A 23,160-nucleotide genomic window follows, 5' to 3' on the forward strand; every position below is an offset into this window, starting at 1 on the left:
ATCTTTCCTGTAAGAATGTAATGGCAGGACAGACTCTAGTGGTACAGGCAAGTGACTCTGGCTCTATAGTACCTGTGTCCACCAGTGCTACCAGCCACCAGGGAAGTACATGTCAGACAGATGAGTTCTGAAATAGATGCATTCACACCACACCACACCTGGCAGGTACATCAGACAGGGCTATGGCTCATACACAGCCTGTCCTGACTGTGGCTGGCTTGTCTGGGGAAGTGAGAGACCACAGCTTCCCTGGATGAATTCATCAGCCCAGGGTCTGTCACCTCAGCCATCTCTGCTTTGCTCTCACATGAGTGCTCAGCACTCTTCACCTTTAGATCCCTTTCCTTTCTCCAGGACTTCATTAGTAGCACAGAACAAAGCCCCTCCACAACTTAGCAAATACTCCTGCTGTACATACAATAGTGTGAGAATGAAGCAGGCTTTCCTTTAGGAGTTCATGTTCTCGGAGTTCATGTTCTCAGAGTTCATCTTTTGCAGTGCTTTCAGTTCCCTGCCTTCGTCTACAGCTGTCCTTCTTTTCTGAGTCCGTGTGTCTTTAATTCTCTGTGAGCTTGTTGCTGTGGCAGGCTGCAAAGCTCAAGAATAATGTATCTGCTTTATACCCACTGTTTGCTGAGAGTACCGACTAAAAAGTTTGCCAGATATTTTAAATACTCTATTCCATAGTTAAAAATAAGTCTTTTAAACAGCTTCTAATTGATTCCATCCAGTATGCCTAGTCTTTTGATCTAAAACCTCCCTATTAATTAGAGATCAGACTGATCTTGGGTCATTTCTTGACCTTACTCTGCTGTCTTATTTCCCTTCTCCAGTTCTCCTGATGCTCAAGAAGTGCCTGAATATATCCTAACAATTCTGAAATTTACTGTCTCTCTTCACGTGTTCTCATCACGTCACTGTTTGAGAGGATATTTTCTTCAACGATTTCTTTCCAGTTTTAAGCTTTTAATCACTCAGTTGCTGTGGAAATTACAGTGATAACGGAGGTTTAGTGTTCATGATTTCACTGCTGCATTAGATAAGAAAAAGGAGCTGTTGTGTGGGAGAAAGCCCTGAATTAAGCAAGTAGTATACATTTCACATGTTTGTCAGGGAAGATAACACATGAAAAGGAATTGGGATTGTTCAGGCTGCTAGGGTTTTCTCTATCTGCTCAGGAAAAAAACATGTTAAATATCAAAGAGAAGGAGAAAACAAGCCCAGTGTCTGATCTAGGGACTGTGGGGTTTGGAGCAGCAGTTCCAATCTGCTGCCTTTCAGGACATCAGTCTTCCATCTTGGGTGATTGCCTTTGTCATTTCTGTTTAGAAACAGGATTTTGGAAACCCCTATCCTTCCTTATCAGAAAGAGGGTAGGATGCAGAAAGAAAGAAGGATGCAGACAGAAGACCTTACATAGCTATGGAGTGAAAGATAAAGAAATTCCTACTGGAGATACCCATGGCCTAGCTCACTGATTTGTGAAGAGAAAGATGGATTTGTGTATACAGGAAAATTTTATTGTTTTTTTTCTTGATCAATTTTAGTAGTAATCTCTATTCTAGAATTTTGGATGTATATAAGGAATTAAATTGATTTGATACTTCTGTTGTTTTCTTACCCTCTTCCTTAATTAGTAGTTAATATCCAGAACTCCTTGGTTCCGTGTTATATGTGGTTGTTTTAGAAAAGGCTAAACTTCCATGTTATTGAAATTGCTAACAGTGATTGCTAACAGAAATTGTCCTGTTCTCTTGCTTTTTCTTTAATGTATCACCCATTATTCTTAACCTCATCTATTCTTGCATTTTTCCCTAGGAAATTCAAAGTGGGAAGTGCTAAGAGCACAGCTGTCTGGCTTTGGATCTAAGCAAATCCCTCCACTTTGAAATAAAACTTACACTGGTTTTTGTCCTCATGTTTGTAAATACATGCATATATATATTTTCCTTCATTGATTAATGTGGCTACCTTTCACATACACAAGATTTCACAAGTTGCATGGTGGTCAAGGCAGGATTTCTAAGGATGCACTCTGTACTGGGCACCAGAGTATGTGGACACTGATTTTCAATGTACATTGCTTTCTTTGACTACTAAATGCAAAACTGGGAAGAAGTCCAGAATCTTTAATAACTAGAATGTATTTCATGCTGCTCCCATCTAAATTGGCATCCTCCATTGCCAAGTTCTAAAGCAAGGGCTGTGATGATGATGAGTTGTCTAATGGGGTTTTTGTGCAGGGCTGCTTGATATTGGCATTTTCAGTACTGTAGGATTCAGAGAGAAGGTCCCTGCTTATAAAAGGGCCCAAGATACTGTTCTTTCTGGCTGAAATGCCCTTAAGACAGATGTGCTGATACTTTTGTATTAGGTCCTGACATCATTTTAAAATTTTAGGTTGTTACAGTGTGTTTCTCTGTATACTCAATTGTGCCATTTTACTACTGAAACTCACAACAAAGATTTTGTTCTTTGTTTTCTTTATTCTTGGAGTTATATCTTGCTGGCTCAGGGCTTACACCAAAATAAGTTCTTACAAGGCATTAGTAGTAGAACAGAACTGTACCAGCAGTACTGTTCTATAGAAATCAGTGTAATGTTTTTGAATATATATGAACAGGAGGTTGTCATGGTTTGAAGTTGGTTAAGTGCCAGGCACCCACAAAAAAACCACCTACTTATTTTCCTCTGCTATAGTTAAGCAGAGGAGGGGAAATTAAAACAAAAACTTCATGAGTTGAGATAAGGATTATTGAAAAATAAACAGTGTAAGGCAAAACAGGTTTAAAACTTAAACAGTATAAAGAAAATTTATTATTAACGGACTTGAAAGTAAAAAGGATAATGAGTACCAAAGGAAACCTTCAGAACACCTTTCTTTCCCAGTCTCTCCCTCCTACCAACGGCGCAAGGAAACAAAACACGGGGGTTTTGGTCAATATTTAGCTTCTTAAAAGTCTTTCTTTAGTATGCTTAAGGAAAAGAGTTTCTTCTGCTGTGCCGTGGGATCCTTCCCATGGGAGATAGTTCTCTGCGAACTTTTCTAGTGTGGTTTTAACTTTCACAAGCAACAGCCCGCCCAAACCTGCTGCAACATGAATCCCTCCCACGGGTCAAGCAGTCTTCCCACAACCGCCTAGCATGGGTCATTTCAGTTCGTGGGGTTTAGTCTTTTAAGGGTGAGCTGTTTTAGTTTGGAAGTGAAGGCTCTTTTTCTCTATTGCTAAAAGCAAGGGTCATTTCTCTCTGTTCAAGTTCCTCACTAGATTACAGCTTTTCAGTATCCGCGTGCTCCAGTGTGAGTACTCTTTTTCATGGGCTGTGCGTGGATCTCTGCACCCCCCCATGCACCTCATGAATTACAGGGAAACTGTTGTATTATAGTCCTCACCATGGCTTGCAGGATAATCTCAGCTCCAGCACTTGGAGCAGGTGCTCCCCTTTTTTTCACTGACCTCGGTGCCACCATGTTGGTTCTCCTCACGTGTCCTCACTTTTCATTTTTCTCTGACTTGGAAGAAAGTTTGTGTCTGTAAGTTGCAGTTGAGTGGTTGATCTCATCCGGGCTCTGCATCTGGGAGTTGCTCATGATGTCTCTTGCTGCTGGCCACGTGGTCCCTGCCAGCACCGCATGGCCAGTCCTGGACGCATGGTCCTCACTGGCACTGCACGGGCGGCTCTGGCCTCAGAAGGGCTTTGGCCACGCAGTCCTGGCCTCGGGAGTCGGGATGGGGCCCAGTGCCCTCCCCCCACTGGGATGGGCCCCGGCAGCCTCCTCACCACCCCTCGGGAGAAGAAAGAGAGCTTCCTGTGGCTTTTCCTTTCTTAAATACGTCCTCACAGAGGCATTAACTAACTCGTCTAATTGGGCTAGGAACCTGCCCGTTGTCAGAGCCTTCAGTGAATGGCTCTGTGCCGGACATAAAAGTTTGAGCAGCTTCTCTCCCGCCCACTAAATACTAGACTGTTTTTAAACTAGCACAGATGTCATGCTCTCTTCTCTGGGCATCACATGCAGAAATGCATTGCACATGGAGTGTGAGCATCTTGCTTGTGAGAGGCTGAAGTCTCCTGACACAATAAGGGAGTTTGCAAAATACCATCTACTACCTTAGGGAATAGAGTACGCTGAGGTGGGGAACTTTATGCAAGAACAACAGAATTTTCAAAAATTAGGATGGGAATGAGAGAAAGGGGAGAATGGGAGAGAAAAGAGGGAGGGAGGTGTTCATTTAAGAGAAAGAGGCAACTGGAAGCAAAAAAGAACCCGAGGAGTGTCTTGGTGGAAGCAGTAGATCATTGCTGGGTCTTTTCAACACAGCATTGCATTTAAGTCATGGTTGTTGCAGAAAGGCAACAGCTGCTACTTTATAGCATGAGGCAGTGGAACTATTGTAGGCACAGAAAAATAATGGTAGATAAAGAATGCCTTCCAGAGGGACTGTCTTGCTCAAGCCACTCCATTTTATGTAACAAAAGCCTGGTGACACTATGCATGGTTTAGTCATAGGAGTGCCCAGAGTGGACAAATATTGTACATCTGGAAACATTTAAACTAGTAATTAGTTTCTGGAAAAATGGCAAATTGCTCAAGAAAAATGTAGTCCATTGTGTTGGCTTCTGACTGCGTATCTGCAAGATGTATGATTCTCCTGACTGCCTTAACCATCACTTCTTTGCTTCTCACCAGCTGTATGTGGGGACAGGTGATACAGCAGTGTCAGGGCTCCTGCTGTCACTGCTAGCACTCTGCATCCCACCTGGTTGTCCTGTGCTTTGAGGACATGGACATGATCCTGTGGGAATTCACCACCTTGGTTAGGCATCACTGGGGAAGTCTTGTACCAGCTGGGGCAATCTCTCCCACTGGAGCTGAAAATCTCCCAACTGTAGCACAGCCTACTCTATTGCCCATTTTTTTCCTGGGCTTCCATCATGCACATTTCCTCCATTCCATTGCTACACAGAGAGAATTGCTTTGGGAAGGAGTGAGGAGCATACCCCACTTTCAGCCTTTCCCTCTCCCCACTGGTGCTGGAGAAGGCTGGCTGGAGCAGAGGTGCAGCAAGGCAGGGACCGTACAGAGAGTTTCCATGCCCTGCTGTCCGTTGGTAACACATGTGTTTGACAGCACACATTTGGAATTGCTATAGTACAACAGTACTGTGTGATTGACATGTTGCCCCTTGAAGGGAACGTTGCCTGCCCTGGTGATGTGCTGCCCAGCTGCATGTGGGTCACAGGTGGAAGATAGATGCCTCCACAGTTGAAGTTAGCTGTCGAGCAGTAATTCAGGACCTGGTCTGGCTTGTGGCAGAATCTGCAGTGTCTCTAAAGAGTGACTGCCTGAGACGGAGAGCTGTGGGCCAGTATAAGAAGTTGTACATGGCACCAAAATGGCAGAGCTGGTGTCTTTTCAGTCATTGGTGTGTCAGCATGTTCTAACTGCTGCCTTCCACAGAAGCTTTTCAGACAATAATCACTGTGGTTGTTTGTCATTACAGAAGTAACGCTGAAGGTCCATGTAAGCGATGCCAGCACCCATCAGCCAGTAACTGAAGCCTTCATTGAGATTTTTACCAACCAGATCTCCATTGCATCTGGAACCTCAGGAGCAGATGGCACTGCCTTCCTCAAGTTTCAGTATAAATTGGGCAATCAGCTGATAGTGACTGCTAGTAAACATGCATATGTGCCAAATTCTGCACCATGGAAACCTGTAAGATTGCCTGGTAAGAGATCTTTATTTTTGTTCTGAGGTAAGATTTTGCATCTAAAGGAAGCTACACAGTTTTGTATGATGTGTTTCAATGCTTGAGATCCTGGGTGGGGGGAGAAACATCGGCCCATTTCAAAAATAGTAACATTTCTACCTCAGTTAAACTGCAGCATCAAGGCTGAGCAGAGACTCACTCTCCTTCTGGCAGTCCTTGATACAGTGCTACATCAGTTTTCAAACATTTGTTGGTGCTCTTACAGCTCCATAGAAAATAGAAATCTGTTCCAGATCTTTTTCTTTATGGAAACACCATTTCTAAGAGCCTTGTTTCAGCAGCTGTGATGTACTCTTGCTTCTCTTCCAAGGTATAGCAACAACTGTTGCACCATAGGCTGTAGTGTATGAAAAAAGTCCTGGTCTTTTACTTCTTAGCCATGTCAATAGAACAGTTTTAATCTGCAGTTACATTATCCAGATGTAAGGATTTTTAGTACATTAGCATGGCTTTGCTTCTTCCACAGGCATAATACTTGCATGTTAGTTTTTATCAGAATGCCTCAGAACTTTACATTAGTTATATGAGAGGAAAAATTGAGTCATGAAGCCTATTTCTGTACTGCTAAAAAGAGCAGATTGAGGGTGGCTTTCAAACCTCAAGATGAAACATCTATATGAAGATCACATCCTGAGTTTCATCTGCCTTTCGTGTAATCCTCAGCCACGGTTAGGGTCCATGATATTTGGGAATGGTCCCAGGCTTGTATTACACCCAAATCACACCTAAATAACACACACCTCAGATTTGATTATTAGCCTGGGCCAAAGCCATGCCAGGTTTTAAGTGCACTAATATTTAAATAGTATACATGTTCCCAGGGCAGTGTTGAATTCCATGTTTTGGCTCCATTTTATTTATTAATATCAACATAGCCAGAAGGACTGTGTGACTTGCTGCAAGGTCAAGTAGCAAAAGTATTTTCAGAAGGAGAAAGGAGCGTGAATCTCTTCAAACCCAGAATTATGCTTTAGGCATTTCAACATGCTGTTTACTTATCTGCTTTCACTTGCTTCAGATAAGAGTGGCTTCTTCCACATTTTCTGTACTGTATTCCACCATGTTTTTCAGCTACTTAATGGAGCTACAGAAAATACTTTAGTCAAGCTCTTTAGGGTGTCGTGAAAGAATAAGAAGCAACTGAAGAGTTGCTGCCAGGAGAGTTTCAAATAAGTAAAAGGCAACAATTCATTACAGCAGCAACAAAGATTACAAGCAACAATTCATTACAGCAGCAGCAGAAAGGTTGTGAAATCGTAATCTTTAAAGACATTCAGAACTCAACTGGACAAGCCCTGCTTGGTGGAAGCAGGTGACATCCAGAGGTCCCTTGCAGCCATCATTGTTCTGTGACTCTGTTTAGCACTTTCCTTTGGGTTTTCTTCTCTTTCAGTAAGATGAAGTGCAGCTTCCTCAGCATACTTTATGTGCTTTTAAATTATTAAAGTATGCAATAACCTTGCCTTGTGTCTCTTACCTTTCTGACTCGTACCCTAGGTCTTTTAAATGAGATGTACCCTTCCATAGCCTGGAGTTTGTTTGGTTAGTTTTTTGCTTGTTGTTTTTCTTAAGTACTGATTTTGAGGGAAGAGAATTAAACAGGGCATTCTTGTTTTAGTAAGTCATTGAAGTTTAAAGAGCAGTAATTGTATAGGTTCCACAAAATCTTTCTTTCCATGGCTGAAATGTGAGCTTAGCTCAGAAGGTAGATTCGTTTCACCTCTGATCCTCCCCCACTGAAACTGGAAGATAGTTTGTCATTGATTTAATTGGAAGTGGAATCCTTTCTTTTGCTTTCGCTACCTTGAACTTATTCCTTTCTTTGATTAAAGAAACAACAAGTTACAACTTGATATGCCCTATGTAGATTTTGAATTAGTCCTGAAAAGGTACATGACATAAAAGTTAAGGACCAAGATACTTAGGCTTTTATTTTTTGTACTGACTAAAATGCCTATAGTCTTTAAAAAACTTTCCAAGATCTCCTTCTATTTAAATGCCATGTATTTAAATGCCTAGCATGCTTTTAACTAGCACAGTACAGAAGTTCTGAAAAATGTGCAAGTTGTTTTGTTGTTATTTTTAAGCTGGCTTGAATGATGGGGAGCAGGCAGCATATCTCAATGTTCATTCTGCAGTATGCAGTCTGGACACACCCATACAGCTGGATCCTCATTTCCCAAAAATGCTTTTTAACAGTCCTAGGAGCTGTCCCTCACAGAGCAGATCCCCCATTCTGAGCAGCATTCCACCCAGGGCAGTGTTTAGGCTGATATGCCATCCTGTGTGCTGTGGTAATTGGACTATGGCCGTATTTACCTCAAATGGGAAAAGGATAACCACGAGCAGGGAGTATGTTTGAAAGCCATAGGGTGGTAATGTTTAAAGTCCTGTAGCAGAACTTTCCTAAAGGATCAGGATTCTTCCATCACAGGCAATATGCATTAGTTATAGCCTTATGCTGAAAAGCTGTGCAGCCACTGAACTTGTGATATTGTTGTAGTAGCTTTAAGGAGTAAACATCGAGGGTTTTCTGTTCTTATAATTTGACAGAAATTAACTTTTCTTACATTAACCAAAATAATTACTAGCTCTTTACTGCTTAAACAGGAGGATTATTTATTTACATTGTGATAAATGGTAGGAGGGAAAGATTTAAGATCTCTTCTTGCATTAAAATATTTATCAGCAGAGCCATGACTCCACTTATTAACAGTTCATTAATTTAACATCACTTGAGTTGTTGAAGTGTTCATGATGGAAGATGTGTTCATCTGTCTGGTCTTAACTAAGCATAGATTTTTCTTTGTAAATAATTCGGAAGAAAACGTTTGTGACTGGTAATCCTTATTTAAAAAGGATGCTTCTTTTGGAGCAGTGTATGCAATGAAGAGAGGGAGTTGCTGAGACAGCACAGTTCAGACTAAGTTGACCCTTAGTTGGTAGGGTCAGTGTCCAGTTGTCAACTAAGTACCATCCGCTTGCTCCCCCCCAGCCTCCATGGGTGGAGAGGAGAATCATAAAATGGTAAAAACCATGGGTTGAGGTAAGAACAGTTTAATAATTGAAATAAAGTAAAATTTTATAATAATAAGAAGAATGAGACCTAACAAAAAGAGAGTGGGGAGTAAAACCCGGTTAAAGCAAGTGATGCACAATACAATTGCCCAGCCCATCCCTGAGCAGCAGTTGACCCCTCCCAGACAACTCCCCACAGTTAATATACTGGCCATGACATTCTGTGATATGGAATATCCCTTTGGCCAGTCTGGATCAGCTGTCCTGGCTGTGCTCTCTCCCAGCTTCTTCTGCAGCTTCTCACTGACAAAGCATGGAGAACTGCAAAGTCCTTGACTTAGAGTAAGCACTACTCAGCAACACCCAAACCATCAGTGTGTTACTGACATTATTGTCATCCCAAATCCAAAACCCTGCACTGTACCAGCAACAGAGAACAAAATAGCTGTATCCTGGCTGAAACCAGGACAGTCAGTCAAAGCAAACCATGGTTTTGTCAATGTGGTGAAATACAGTTTTAGGAGCAGAGGATGATGTTTATAGTATTTTTGGGAAAGGAGAACTCATCTGGAATTGTTTACCTGTAAAATAAGGTAAACTGGGAAGGCAGAGTATAGTGTTTCAGGACTTGTCCTTGGCATATCCATTCAGGGAAATGTGTAGCTAGCTCTGGATCCACGTTTCAAGAAGAATGTTTGAAACTGTGGACTTGTATCAGGGGTGATTAAAAGATTGGAAAATATGGTTTCCAGGGAAAGACTTGGAAGTGCTTAATTTATTTTGTTCACCAGCGAGAAAGTTCATGGGGTAATTTGATCATAGTCCATCAATACCCTCATAGAGAACAGGAAACGGGTGAGAGAGAATTCTTCTGTCTAGCAGGCTTGTATAAAAAGAAGATCAAATGGCTGGAAATCTAACCTCTATAAATTTTGATGGGTAAAGAGGCACATAGTTTAACTGCCCTCATAATTATTTATTAGAACACTGATATTACAGTGTATTCTTCACCACTGGATGCCTGTAAAAGAAAACTGGGGTTTTTCTACAACATGTTTTCAAGTTTCGGTATAGCTATTGAATCTGCAGCAATAATTAATCCAGGGAAGGTTGTAGTTATACAGGAATAAGGCTGGATCATCACTGTCATCCTTCTGGCCTTAAACGGTGTGGCTTTCTGTCTTTGTCATGCTGAGAAAAGATTGTGCAGAAAAGCCCAAGGGAAGTTTAGAGGTTATATATTCATTATAGTCTGGCATATATGGAAGAAGACATTGGCATGGTTGATTGTATTGAGCTCCCCAGGGTGTCTAAATTATATTAGCTTTCTTCATACAAATTAAGTTATTGGAGTAAAGACAAATTTTGTAATTGTGTGGCCTTAGTGCTACTTGCATTAGGCTTTCTTACTTACATTGCCTAATGTGTAAATCTGTTTCACCTGTAGGGCATTGGAAAGAAGATTCCCAGCTGTACTTGCAATAACATGATTTTTAATTTTTATTTATTTATTTTAATGTTTATATCGTTAAGACCATCTTTTAGATGGTAGTTTTTATCAGTGTGTTTCTCCTAGTTTCTTCTCCTATCTCCTGTACTTCTCCCAAACACTAAAATTTCTGATCTTTAAAAGGCGAATATCTTTCTTAAAGCAGAAATACTGTAGTCTCCCTGTTGGTAGCTAACATCTGTATGATCTCTTGGGCTAAGTAACGTGTATTAATGTAGAGGAAATTCATAAAATTCCAGAAAATCAGAAGAGTTTGAGTTGTTATTCTATTGACTCTTTCTGGGAATGCCTTCCTCAGCTGGCATTTACTTCAGACTAGGATGAGTACTCTTCAGGTATGGGATGCTGTCCAATTACCAAAAATTACTGGTCTGCATTAGTCTCCTCCTTCTATCTTTGAAAGCCATGTGTGGACTGCAGGCAGTCATGCTCCTTTCTGTTTTCATGGATGCAGGAGGCAAGTGGGTTCTGTGGCTAATTTCTTCCCTGTTTTGGATCTTCTGGGTCTGAAGAACTTGGCATGAAATTATATCCTGTTTTTCACTCTGCAAAGATGTGTGTGCGTACTGACACAGGCCCCTGCAAGGAGTGTCAGTACCCAGTGGGAAGGGAGGTCCTTGCAAGGCAGACTGCTTGCAGCAAGTACCGTTTATCCATCCCCTTTCACACCACTGGTAGGATGACAGTAGTTCTGCTATAAATAACACTTCCCTGGTGTAGGTGGTGACTCAGTAAGTACATGCTGCATTTTAAAGCAAATTATTCAGACTTATTCATCATACTTTGCCTTTCTGTATGACTTAATGTAAGCATCTCAAAGTACTTAAAAGTTAAGTTTCATTAAAATATTCCTGAGGTAAGAAGTATAGCTGTTGCACAGAAAAATAACTCAGCCAGACTGAGTCAGTGTTTCAATTCTCTTTATGTATTTCATGTCTTTCTGTGGAGCTGGGAATTGCTTCATGTAAAGCATGAAACCCTGCTTTACACTGCACTCTTCAGTGCTTTGAGCTGCCATGCATGACGTGCAGGAGTCAAAGCGTAGAACATTTTGTTTAGTTCAGTAATTACTGTGGCAGTTTAACTGTTTGGTTCAGAAAATGCATGTGGTTTCTGTCATGTATACAATATAATTTTAATAGTTTGGGTGGCCTGCTTTTGCAAAAATGTGAAGAAAGTAACCGCTGTCGTTGTTGGATTATGTTTATAAGAATTTAAATATATCCCACTTAAACCACTTCTCTCTCACAGTGTTCTCTTCACTGAGCCTCGGCCTTCTTCCTGAACGCTCAGCTACTCTCATGGTCTATGATGATGTAGTCCAGATAGTCTCAGGATTTCAAGGTATGCTGGCTTTTGGAGGTTGGAATTGAAATTTAAGGGACACTACACAAAAAGCCTGACAGCCCAGTTGCTGTCTGAACTCTGTCCTGTGAATGAGACTGGTATTCTGTGGGGAGTTCTGAGTTCCCTGAGGAATGCTTCTCTGTGGGATTGTTTTACCAAATTAATAGCTGAATTCATCCCTAACTGCTGTGACTAGGGAATTCAAGTTACACAGTAATAAATGAGTTTGGACTTTAGTGTGCCATATGAGAGCTAGAGATTAAGTTTCTTATGATATCTGTTGGATGTTTTCTCATCTAGCCTCATTTAACCATCCTTGAAATAGGCATTTTCTGGTGTTCTTAATGTCTAAGAATTTTCGCTGGTTTCATTTTTTTTCTTGCTTCCTAGTGTGAATGACTTAGAAATTTAGGGCATAGAAAAACTGAAAATTTCTTGTATCTACATTGTTGTATACCCTGTATAAACTTGCTTTTCCTGTGGACCCCTTGTCAGACTGCCTGCAAACCTAAATCCTACACATTGAAACCCACTGTGTTAGGAGAATAAAGTTTGAATAACCTTTTCGTAAGGCCAAACACATGTTAAAGCAACTGTAGTATCAATCAGAGGAGCAGTGTTTTCTGAACTGCACAGTGAAGAATAAAATGTTCATCTGACTAGGGGTCTGACGTAAATTAATCCAATTGATGTGCTGGCTGAGGTAAGTCTGTTAACAACAGGAGCTTTTTACCTTGAACCAGAAAGGGGACATCCTTTTCTGTGGGCACTCTTATTGTGCATAAATGGTGTCTTATTCACAATAAGTCTTATGCTTGCCATCATTTTAAACTCTACTGGATAGTTAATAAACAAGGGAATAGTGCCCTCAATAGTATTCCAAGATAACCTTGTTCTATCTGAGAGAATATAATACAATTACGCCTTCCTGACATATTTTTTCAGTTAGAAGCCATCCAGACACGATAGGCTTTTCATTAATGATAGCACTAGATACAACTGCAACTGAAAATGCATTCAACAAATTAGGTAGCTGATGGAATGCTCAGAAGGATCTGGAGAAACAGCTGCTGTACATATATTCTGCAATTTGAGAGCGGGACATTGTCTAATGGGGTAAATTAGATGGACAGTGAACTGGGTTAAAACACAAGGCATTAGGCAAAACATGAAACATTGTTTACCAACAGTATTCCACTATCCTGTTGTATTAAATACTCTTATTCTTATGCAAATGTGCTAATATTATGCAATTAACTGAAAAAGAACAGTATTTTCATATTCACAGCTTCCTTCAAAAAATGGGGGATGCTAAAGGACTAGAGGGACATTTAACAGCTGAGTGAGACTCATAAATATTTTCAGCATAATCTTCCTTCCTTCAGTGAATTGATCCAGTGTGTTAACAATATATGTAAATTAGAATAATGTAACTGGTTCTACTGGGATAGCAGAAAAAAGAGATAAAGGAAGAAAGTGGTACCTGGAGTATGCTAAGGACTGGGATTTGAACTTGCAGTCTTCCCCCGTAAAATCTAATTTATGAGTCCAGTCGGCATTTCTTTTCTTGGGACTTCTCTTGTGATGAAGCCTAAATGGAAGACAGCCTAGACATTGTTCCAGTATTTGAATGGAGCCTCTCTAGTCTCGATCCAAAATCCTCGTGACCTAGTTTTTCTCTGTTATTTTCTCTAATTTACTTCCCAGTAACCTCACGCTGTTTCAAAAGAGCTGATCAGGAGTTACCTTAGTGCAAAAATGAGAGCAAACCAGGAATCATTATACCAGGAACAGACTGGGAACACTGGTGTTTGAAGCACCAGTCAAAGGGAAAGAAAGGCTGTCTTGGTACCCCAAGTTACCAATTGCATTTGAGTAATTAATCAAGCAAGCAACGTATTATGCAGTTGAGAAGTTTGTCTGAGTTGATGCAGGCAGCTTCATTTTCATGATGGCATTACAATCCACTGCTGTGCTCTGTCAGTAATTGTGAGGGATGGGGCTTGCCAACCACTGGGTCATTTAAGTTATTTAATAGCAGCACAGTGACAGACTGAATTTCAGCGTTCAGTGAATGGAAGCTGTATGGGGACCCTCTATCTGTCTCCGACCTATGAGCAATCAGAGCATGAATTGGTGAAACTTCAGATGTTATTTCACATAGACTAAACCTCAAATGCTGGTGTGGTGCCACATGTCACACATCCAGTGTGACAAAAGGTGCCTTACAGGGACTCGTTAAGGTTACATCCTCAGGAGTGTACTGGCAAGCTGGAGCTGACAGCATTTGAATCATGGCTGATGTGTTGACAAGAGGCTGTTTAAAGAAGATAAGATCCATGCTCAGCAGTCTTTACCTCATGGCACACACCACGTGGAAGGGGCTCAACATGCCTATTTTACACTTGCATGTGCTTGGGTTTTATAAGTAAAAACTGGGTTTTATAAGTAAAAACTGGATTTTATAAGTAAAAACTAGGTATCTTCAGTAATAGAAGCAATGCTAATAATCCAGTCCCAGTGCTGTGATGACTTGGTGAAAAAAACGCTTAAGAGTCTGGTCAGCACAAGTTTCTCCCACTTCCAGTTCCCTCAATAAATCTATCCCCAAACATACACCCCAAAATCAACTATGGCCGCTGGTAAAGGAGAATATTAGATTATGTTGTAGCAAGGTGGTGAGAGAAGGTGAAAGCCTTGGTAGCTGCTTCCCTCACAAGCCTTTCTCTGGAAGCTCCCAGTCTTCTGCCCCTTTGGAGTCTCCTGCCAGGTGTGGGAGACCCAACTGAGGAACTGAGGGGAGAGTCAGGGTGAGTGTCAGGTTTTGAGTGAACATCAATCTGGAGGAATTTGTTTTCCAGAGTGTGAATTAACTACTCTGCACTGATTTATTGTCTGTGTATGCACTATCTACAGAGGAGGCTGTTTCTTCATTCTCAGAGCTTATATCTGAGTTCATTGCTGCACAGGTTTCCTGCCAGATTTGGAGCTCAGCCATAAGAAGGCTTTGTGCTGCTTGTAGGATTGAAGGAGCTGAGGTTGGCTTTCTGAGTCCTCCTTATCTGGTTAAAATTTGGCAGTTCATGGCTCTCCCAGTGCTCAAACCCCAACCCCAACTGTTTTTTTTAATAGAAGTCCCATAAACTACTGCATTACAGACTCAACAGCAGTTACTTGGGTTTTAATTTTTAATTAGTTTGCATCTTTGGAAATAAAACACCAGTTCTTGGCAACTTAAATAATGCACCTTAACCAGAGATTTAGACAGCAGAAAATCCTGCAATTTTACATTGAACTGTTGGTGATAATCCTAATACCAGTTTCTTTGTTTGGAAGGAGAGGGGGGTGTTCCTGTTCTGTTACTGTGGATATTTATACCCATGGGCTGTAGGAGCCCACTTAGCAGTGCAGTCAGAGGTTTCCAAAGTGCCTGAGCAGATCAGTCCCTGAGGTACAGCAAGCTGCTACAGTATTGCAGAGCACACAGGAGATAAGTCCTGCCTGAGTTTGTTGCGATTTATTTATTCTTTTACATAGTTTTCCATTTAAGTCTAGAAATTGGATAAGGGAGGTTTCTTCCCATTTCACACGGGTGTTGTTTAATGACTATATTAAACATTTTCGGGTATTGCCAGTCTGGAGAGCCTGCTGTAAACACTTAAATGTTTCAGAAATTAAAAAAATAAAAGCAATTTTATAGCTTCTTCTTGCAGAATTACAAAAGAAATGACAGCTAAAAAACAATCAGCTCTTTGGAGGTACTTGCTCCTGTATACAGACATTTTTCTTGGCCAATACAACATTTTGTTCTGTTGAGTTTTATGTTTTCTCACAGCTAGAGTTCCTGCTGGAAAATTATGCAAGAAAAGATTCCAGTCTCTAGGTTAATGACACTCACAGTTACAAAGCTTAGGAGCAAGTCAAGCTTGTTATTCTTTCTTGCAGTGAAGCTACATGTAACCTAAAAGTGCTGCCAGAGACTAATGGGGGAAAAGATGCAAAATTGTTTTGAGTTGACATCTTTGAATCACATAGTCCAATGTGAATTAAGAAGAAAACTGCTTGCCTCTTGATTTTGTGCTGTGTGGGAAGTGTTCTGTGTGTATTCAAAATGAGCTCTGGAGAATACAATAGCTTTTGATTTAAAAATTAATTTGCATGTTGTGCACACAAACTTGCAGATGGAGTCTTGCTGTGTGTTGCTAAACAGTATTAATGGTGAGTATCCTTTGAAAAAGACTACTGACTTTGTAAGCTGGGATTTAAATGAGACATGAAATGCCATAGTACATGAAACAATCTTAAATCATGTTGCAGCAAAGACCCTTCAATTAACACCTAGTGAGTTTGAAAGAAATGCTAACACTATACAAGACAGAGGAAAAGAGAGAAATCATACATGCCAAGTAATTTGGTTCTATTTCGATGTGTTCTTTTCATGGGAAAATACGGCAAATCTTTTCACCCAAAGTTTGTCAAGTGAATCTTTTAATCCAGTGATTTCAATAGTGACTGGTCTCAGTTTTAGAGTTAGTTTTCATGGCCAAAGCTTGGCAAAATCTAAATACAGAAGTTACATAAGTTAATTGAGACTACAGGTAGAATTGTCTCTTAGAAAATAATTTTAAAGAGTATAAACTACATTTATCTTGCTATTTCAGGGAAAACAAAATTTGAACAAATATGGTGAACTGGATGCTTTCCTAAGCTTTTGCATACCCTACCTCTGAACTTAGTTTTCGTTTCAGTTATTAGAAGAGGCATGTAATGAAAGTGGAGGAGAAACAACATAGCCAGAAAAGCTTTTGACAGTAGGTGCCTCCACAGTTTTGCTCTGGAATACTTGTGGACAAATAATGCCAACTGCAAAATACTTGTAAAAATACGGGTTATCCATCTTTCATAATAGACTTCTGATGTCTCTGTCCTTCTCAAGCTACCACAGTTTATAATGAAAAAAATGTAAAAGTGCTTCCATGAATATGAACACCTAAATATTCTGCCCACCTTGGATATAAAGTCACTTTTAATATTTTTAGGTGCACGGACTCAGCCACAAGTTCACTTTCAGAGAAGATCTGTGAAATTGCCAGAGAACACTAGCTACAGTGATTTGACAGCATATCTGACTGCAGCCAGTTCACCCTGGGAAGTGGACAGTTTCCCTTATTTGCAGGGATTAGATGGAAATGGAACAGGTAACCCACTACTTTGGTTTTGCTCTGATTTCATATTGGTCCAGGGCTTGACTTTCGATCATATAATTTTTTCCATTCCCCATTCCAGCAAACTTTCTTTCAAATTTGGGTGACATGATGCATTCAACTGCCCTGCCAATATGCTGTTCCAGTGAGCAAGAGGGCAAGGTCTGCTATCCCTTAAACGGGGCCACTGAATAGCAAAGATGAAAACTCCTTGGCCTTGGGAGATCAGACGAGTTGGTTACACTTTTAGTTCAGAGCTGAGTCTCCAAATGCGCTGCATGTGCACATAAAAGATGGAGATTAATGTGAAGGAATGAGAGAATTTGAGGATGCCATAAAAATTCTTGTTCACCTTTTTTTTCTAAAATTAAATAAAATGCCTATATCTCAAGGATTTAATACTGTGTTGTTTCAATGGCTTTGTTGATACTTTTGAATGTAGCCAAAATGTGCAAATTCGTCTAGCACCAAAGAGAAAACAATGAATATTCATAGTAGAAACACAACCACTGTTAAATTCAAAGTTGTAATACATTTTTATGACTGCAACTGCCTGCTAGTCTTTTTCCACTTTTCATTCAGTCTTGAGTGAAATAATTCGTGTTTCGTAGGTAAGAGGAGAATAGCAGAACCACAATGAGAAGCCTTCAAATTCTTAAAAGGCTGGTGTGAAAAGGAGAATAATTTGTTTTCTGTGCCCATAGTGAGTTAGAAAGTTATCAGTGGCCATGCAGTGTAGCAAGAGAGATTCAGGCTAGTGATTAGGAAAACCTTGCTATGGTGGGGATGGTTTAAGCTGTAGAATTAATTGTTTGAGGGTGTTGGACAGAGTTAGACAGTCACCTGTGAGGATGGCAGAGGCATAGTTGAGCCTGCTTTGAAGCAGCCTAAATATCCCCTTGAGGTGTCTCCCTGCTGTTTCTCAGGATGCGTTTACTTGTGATGTGTTGATCTAAGTGGCTTTGAATGCTAGGTCATGTGTGTAAATGGTAGCTTGCTAGCTTCCCCCTTCTTCCCTTTGTACAAATCTGTGCATCTCCTTTTCTATTACAACAAGAAATGTGTCTGCAGCCTTACTCCAATCCTTCTGTCTGCTCCAGTGAGTACATCTCATCCTATCTCATCCTATCTCCCTGTCATTTTCCTATTCTCATCTTCAACCTTCAGTTTTCTCTGTCTTTTCATACTCAGACTGATCAAAATCTCTTAATCTTTTTTAAAATTAAGGAAAGCATTTGATCTCACTCATTTGTCTACTTCCTCATCTCTGTTCTTTTTATCTCTAAACCAACTGAACAAACTGCTGGCAGTGTGTGTGGGATTCCTCTTTCCCAAATCTTTCCTAAGTATTCTGCAACTCAGCTTCCCATTCTTGAATTTATTTAGTTATCACAGGTCTTTCCAAGGCTTCAGATGATCCCATCTCACGAGAACTGCACAACCAAGATACTGTCTTTCTCCTGTTTTACCTCCTATCCCCCTATAAAACAGATTAATGCAGCCTTGGGTTTTTCAGTCTTCTGTATTCTTGCATGACAGAGACTTTTCTTCTTGAGCACAGGGACCCTGGATTTGACTTTTAGCCTTCAGGTAGAATTATGTTTTAAAAGACCAAAATGACAGGCAAAGAAATGGTATTTAAGAGACTGAGAAGTGGCTTGTTTTCCAAATACTGTAGTATTCAGTATGGTGTTAACACAGACTACAAATGCAATGTATTTTATTATGCACTATAGTAGTAGTGAAATATCCTCTGTCTCTAGTAGAAGCCTCTCCTGATGTGGAAACATGAAACTTTAAAATTGTGAAGTTGGATTGACTACCTTTTCTGCATCTCCAAGTGACTTGGTAAAGACTTGGCCTGGAAAACTTCTGAAAGCATAAGAAATTAGGTCAACACCTGCTTGATTTTTTAATATTTCTGGTCTCAAGAGAAAAAGAATATTTACAAATTTTAGAATTCTAAGAAAACTTAGCATTGATTTGCATGGGAAGTTTTGGAATTTGGCAGAACACTGTCTCTTCCCTCTCTCCCACCTCTCCTTACCCCACAATTACTTCTGTGTTCTTTCTCAGTTTATTTACATGTCTGTAGCATTTTGGTGAGGTCTCTCCATTTAGGTCTCTCAGTATTTGTCCAGAGTGACTTCATAGTAGTTTTAGCTAAAACCTATTCTCTATAAGTTCAGCATTTTTCATAAAATACCACCTGGTGTTGAATTAGTAATACAGAGCAGTGAGAATTCATTGCATGAATCAGCATGTTGTAAACATAAAAATTTGAAGAATTTCACTGCAAGTAGTGACAAGCCTGTATAGTGTTAGCTTCTTGTTTATATTATTACCAGTTGGAGACCAGGAGGATGGTTCCACAAAATCTTGTCCTTTTAACCCAACTAAACAAAACTTTCCATTGTCTGCCTCCATGGACCAAGCTGGCTAATAACCATTACTCCTCCTGCTTTTTGTGGCTGCTTGTTTCTTTATAAAGCATCATGTCTGAACTGATAGTGAATTTTATCTGATTATTTTTAAAGCTCTTTACAGGTCACCAGATGTCAAAAAATGACAAGAAATAAAGCTGACATTTATTGAAGTCCATTCCCATTTAATCTGTGTGTGTGTATCAGTTTTATAGGATGCGAGAGTTTCATAAGCATTGATTTTAATTTGCCTTCACAACAAAAAAGAGAAACATTTTATCTTTTTAATGAGCATTAACATACTGTACAAGATGGCAAACTGAAGAAATATTTCTTCTTGCTAGAAGATGCAGTGGATTTCAGAAATTTCTTCACCCTGATATAAATTGTTCAGCCCAGTGCTGAGCAAAGTATTAGTGCATCTTAATGAAAAATTGTGTTTCACCATCAGAATGCTTTTTCTGGGACTGAAAAGTAATTTTTAGAGATAGATGCTATATCAAGACAGTAATAAAAGAAAAATTCAAAACTTTCAATATCTAATAGATGCAAAATACAAAACATTATTTGATCCTTTATATTAATTTAAAATCTGAAGTTATACCTTTTTTCATTTGGAATTTGTATATACAAGAGTGTCGTCAGGATACAGTACTTGGCAAGAGGAATTTATTTCTCTGATACCAGCCTGAGAACCTTAGTGGCCCAAGTCCTGGGGTCAAGCATTAATCTGACAGAAGTTACAGGTGCATGGCAGAGGCAGTGTATTGAATGATCGGGAATAAAGAAACAGCTTTTCACTTACCAATTCCTTCCTCTATCTTGCTGTTTTATATTCTAAGGTGTTAAGGGGACAATACTGTGCACCACTGGAGCCTATAATACACATTTACAGGTGCATGGGTAGGCTGGCAACCTTCCCCTACATCCTAGCTGAATTTTCAACACTTACTTGTCTGTTTTTAATCTGTTAGCTCTGTGTCTTTCCTGCATTGCCACCTTCAAAGTGCCTGTTTTCTCAGTACTTTGATCCCTCTGTAAGGTCAACATCTGCCCCTCTGTACATAGTCAGTGAAGGCAGCTTGTGTGTCCCTTTCACACCAGCCACATAACACTGACACACACCTAGAAATCTGGGCAAAGTGGGCATCAGACTAGATTCTTTCATAAATCAGCCACTTGCAAACATTACTTCTGGTTATTTTCCATTTCTTCAGTTTGACAATCCTGCAAAATCCAAGGAATTTGAATTTCAGAGAAGTTTTGTCACCTTTTTTTCCCTTCCCTTTACCACTTCCCCACCTCCTTTCCTGGTGATGTCTTTATTTGGTGAGCTGTTACTCAGAGACATCAAATTTAATAAAGGCCATTTCTCGAGACTTAACCAGAGTTACGAGAAATCATAAAGGTCTCAATGCTTTCCCACCGTTCCCTAAAGTGTGCTCATCCTGTTGAGCACTGTCACTGAGATACAGCATGTTCCTGAGGACCTCTTGGTGTGCCTTCAGTGGTGGGTGTGAATGTGCTCTCACAGGCAGTGTGCAATGTACAGCACCAGGGTTACAGTGGGGGCAGTGCCCCATCTCTGCCAGCTATACATCCCTCTTCCTTCTCCCGGATTTGCCCCTCTGCAGGAAGAGCAGCTACACAGCCCCAGAGCCAGCACAACAGGGGCAGCAGGGATGGTGCTTGTGGCAGCTGCCTGGGCCTGCGGGGCTCAAGCCCCCTGCAAAACTGGAAGCTCTATTTCTTCCAATTTGAACTACTTTTGCTATTGCTGTGAGCTCCTGATCTCCTCAGTTTTAAACCTCAAGGGTTTAAACCTCAAGGTTTTTTTTTTTCACCTGTGTACATATACCTGGGATATTTATCCCTGTCATTGATTCATTTGGTTAAATCATTGAAGGGTTATAATGCTTTTTAAAAGTATGTTATCATTAAGTGACATTCACTGGCATGCAGTTTAAACATAAAGAGTAATTACTGTCTTAGATAAGAAGATAACATTTTATATGCTAATAAACCATTTAGCATGGTTTTATTCAGTGAAAAGCCAAAGGAAATGCAACCTGGCATTCTTAAGCATGTGACTGATCATTTGTGAGGTGCCACTGTTTATTTTGGAGTTTGTTAGTTAACAATATGGGCATTTGAAGCTATAATAAAGACTTGTAAGAGGTTTTTTTTTTTGCCACAGTTATGGCCGTGTTGCTCATACAGGTTTATTTAAGCTGAATTAACATGAAAAAGTATATGCAAGAGATTTTTACATTGTAGTTTTTTTTGTCTTCACATTTTTCCAAAATTAAGTGAAAAATAGGCCATATACATCTTCCTTCAATTTGTGGCTTGGGTTTGTTTTTTTTGGCAGGGGGAGGGTTGTCTGTTGGCTGGCTGATTGGTTGGTTTGAGGTTCTGTTGTAAGGCAGGGAGGAAATTGCTGCTACCATCCCTTGAGACTTGGGTTGATGCAGTACTGCGGTGTTGAACCACACAGGTATCCCTTAAATTCTGTACATTCTGTAGTCACAGTGTTCATTCACTCTCTTGTTAGGAAACAGCACCAGGTATGACCTCACCCCTGTCACTGCAGTCAGCGTCCACCTCCTCAGCAGCGATGGGACCCCCGTCCCCGTGAACGGCCCCATCTACGTAACAGTGCCTCTGCCAGCAAACAGCAACCTGAAACACAATGCTCACGTTCCAGCATGGAGGTTTGACCAAAAATTTGGTAGGTAACATCTCATTGTGGCTCCCTAGATGGCTTTTCTATCTAAAAGAAGAGACAATTGAGTTTTACTGATCAAGTAATGTGTGGTATATATGCAAATATACTTGACTAGCACTGTGTGCTAATTGTAAACAAAAGTTTTTATAAATGTACCATTTTTCAATTATTAAATATTTTATTTTAAAACTTGAGAGAACTGCATTTCACCCACAAACTGAGGAGAGATGTGTTCATTACAGCACTGAATTGGAAGTGTGTAGAAATGGAAACATGCCTTATCTTTGCCAGCAGCCAGTTGTCTGACCTTGGGTCCCTCTCTTGGCTCGGGCTGTGTTTCCTGCCTGCCAGATAGGAAATAAAGTACTGACTTCTTTTGTAAATCACTTCGAGATTTACTAATACTGTCAGGAAAATACATGTAAATGATTTAAATAAATTCTAAAAATGAAAAATTGATGAAATATTTTGAAAGGACGGAATGACTAATTAATAAAATCTGTAAAATGCACTCAGGTTTTTATATTACAGAATAGTGTTTGCCATTGTGAACAGGAGTTTTCCCAGAAATACATGTTTTAGGCTCTTTTTAAAATTTATTTTCTTTATTTTGTTGCTAGTTGGTACACTGTACTGGCCTTCTTTACAGCTTCGAAGTTTAAAGGACAAAGGAGTGCATAAGTCTTGTCCTGGTGATCTCCCTTCAGTTACTGCACTGTGCCATCTGAAGTATGAACCAGATGGTTGTTAAGATAAAGGAGAATGGAAGGTGAGAAAGGTTGATACTGAGAGAAAAAGGAGCCAGAAATGTGGGTCTGTATAGACAATCAGTGGGGCTTTGTCCTGCAAGGCAAATGTTCTGAGCCAGTCGATGATCACACCTAGAAGTAGAGCAATGAGCATGAAAGCAGCATGTCGGAGAAAAGGAGGAAGAGAGAGGTGAAGGGCGAAATAATGTTTTTCCTTCCTTCCTGCCTCTGTTTGCTGAAAAAAGTGATGTATTTTCAAACAGCATGCCTATGAATCTTCTGTCAGAAGTTGCCTGTATTAGAGAGCAAAGCAGTACAATTCAGTAAAGAGTAAATTTGAGTATGATATAAAGTGGAATAGTAGAAAAAGAGTGCAATTATTGGATTTGGCTTTTCCCTTAACT

At 40.1% G+C, this 23,160-nt stretch overlaps 1 protein-coding gene across 1 annotated transcript in view; it reads left to right on the forward strand.

The window, feature by feature from the left end:
• FAM171A1 (family with sequence similarity 171 member A1) overlaps nucleotides 1-23,160 on the forward strand; it is a gene marked incomplete at its 5' end in the record, with an annotated part of 86,021 nt that overhangs the window by 45,560 nt on the left and 17,301 nt on the right. Inside the window, 4 exons of the mRNA XM_008629883.2 lie at nucleotides 5,508-5,735; nucleotides 11,557-11,649; nucleotides 16,692-16,850; nucleotides 21,834-22,010. Coding sequence (XP_008628105.2) covers nucleotides 5,508-5,735; nucleotides 11,557-11,649; nucleotides 16,692-16,850; nucleotides 21,834-22,010 — 657 coding nt within the window. The remainder of the gene's footprint in view (nucleotides 1-5,507; nucleotides 5,736-11,556; nucleotides 11,650-16,691; nucleotides 16,851-21,833; nucleotides 22,011-23,160) is intronic.

This window comes from Corvus brachyrhynchos, unplaced genomic scaffold (assembly GCF_000691975.1).
Source record: "Corvus brachyrhynchos isolate BGI_N302 unplaced genomic scaffold, ASM69197v1 scaffold142, whole genome shotgun sequence".
Classification (NCBI taxonomy): domain Eukaryota; kingdom Metazoa; phylum Chordata; class Aves; order Passeriformes; family Corvidae; genus Corvus; species Corvus brachyrhynchos.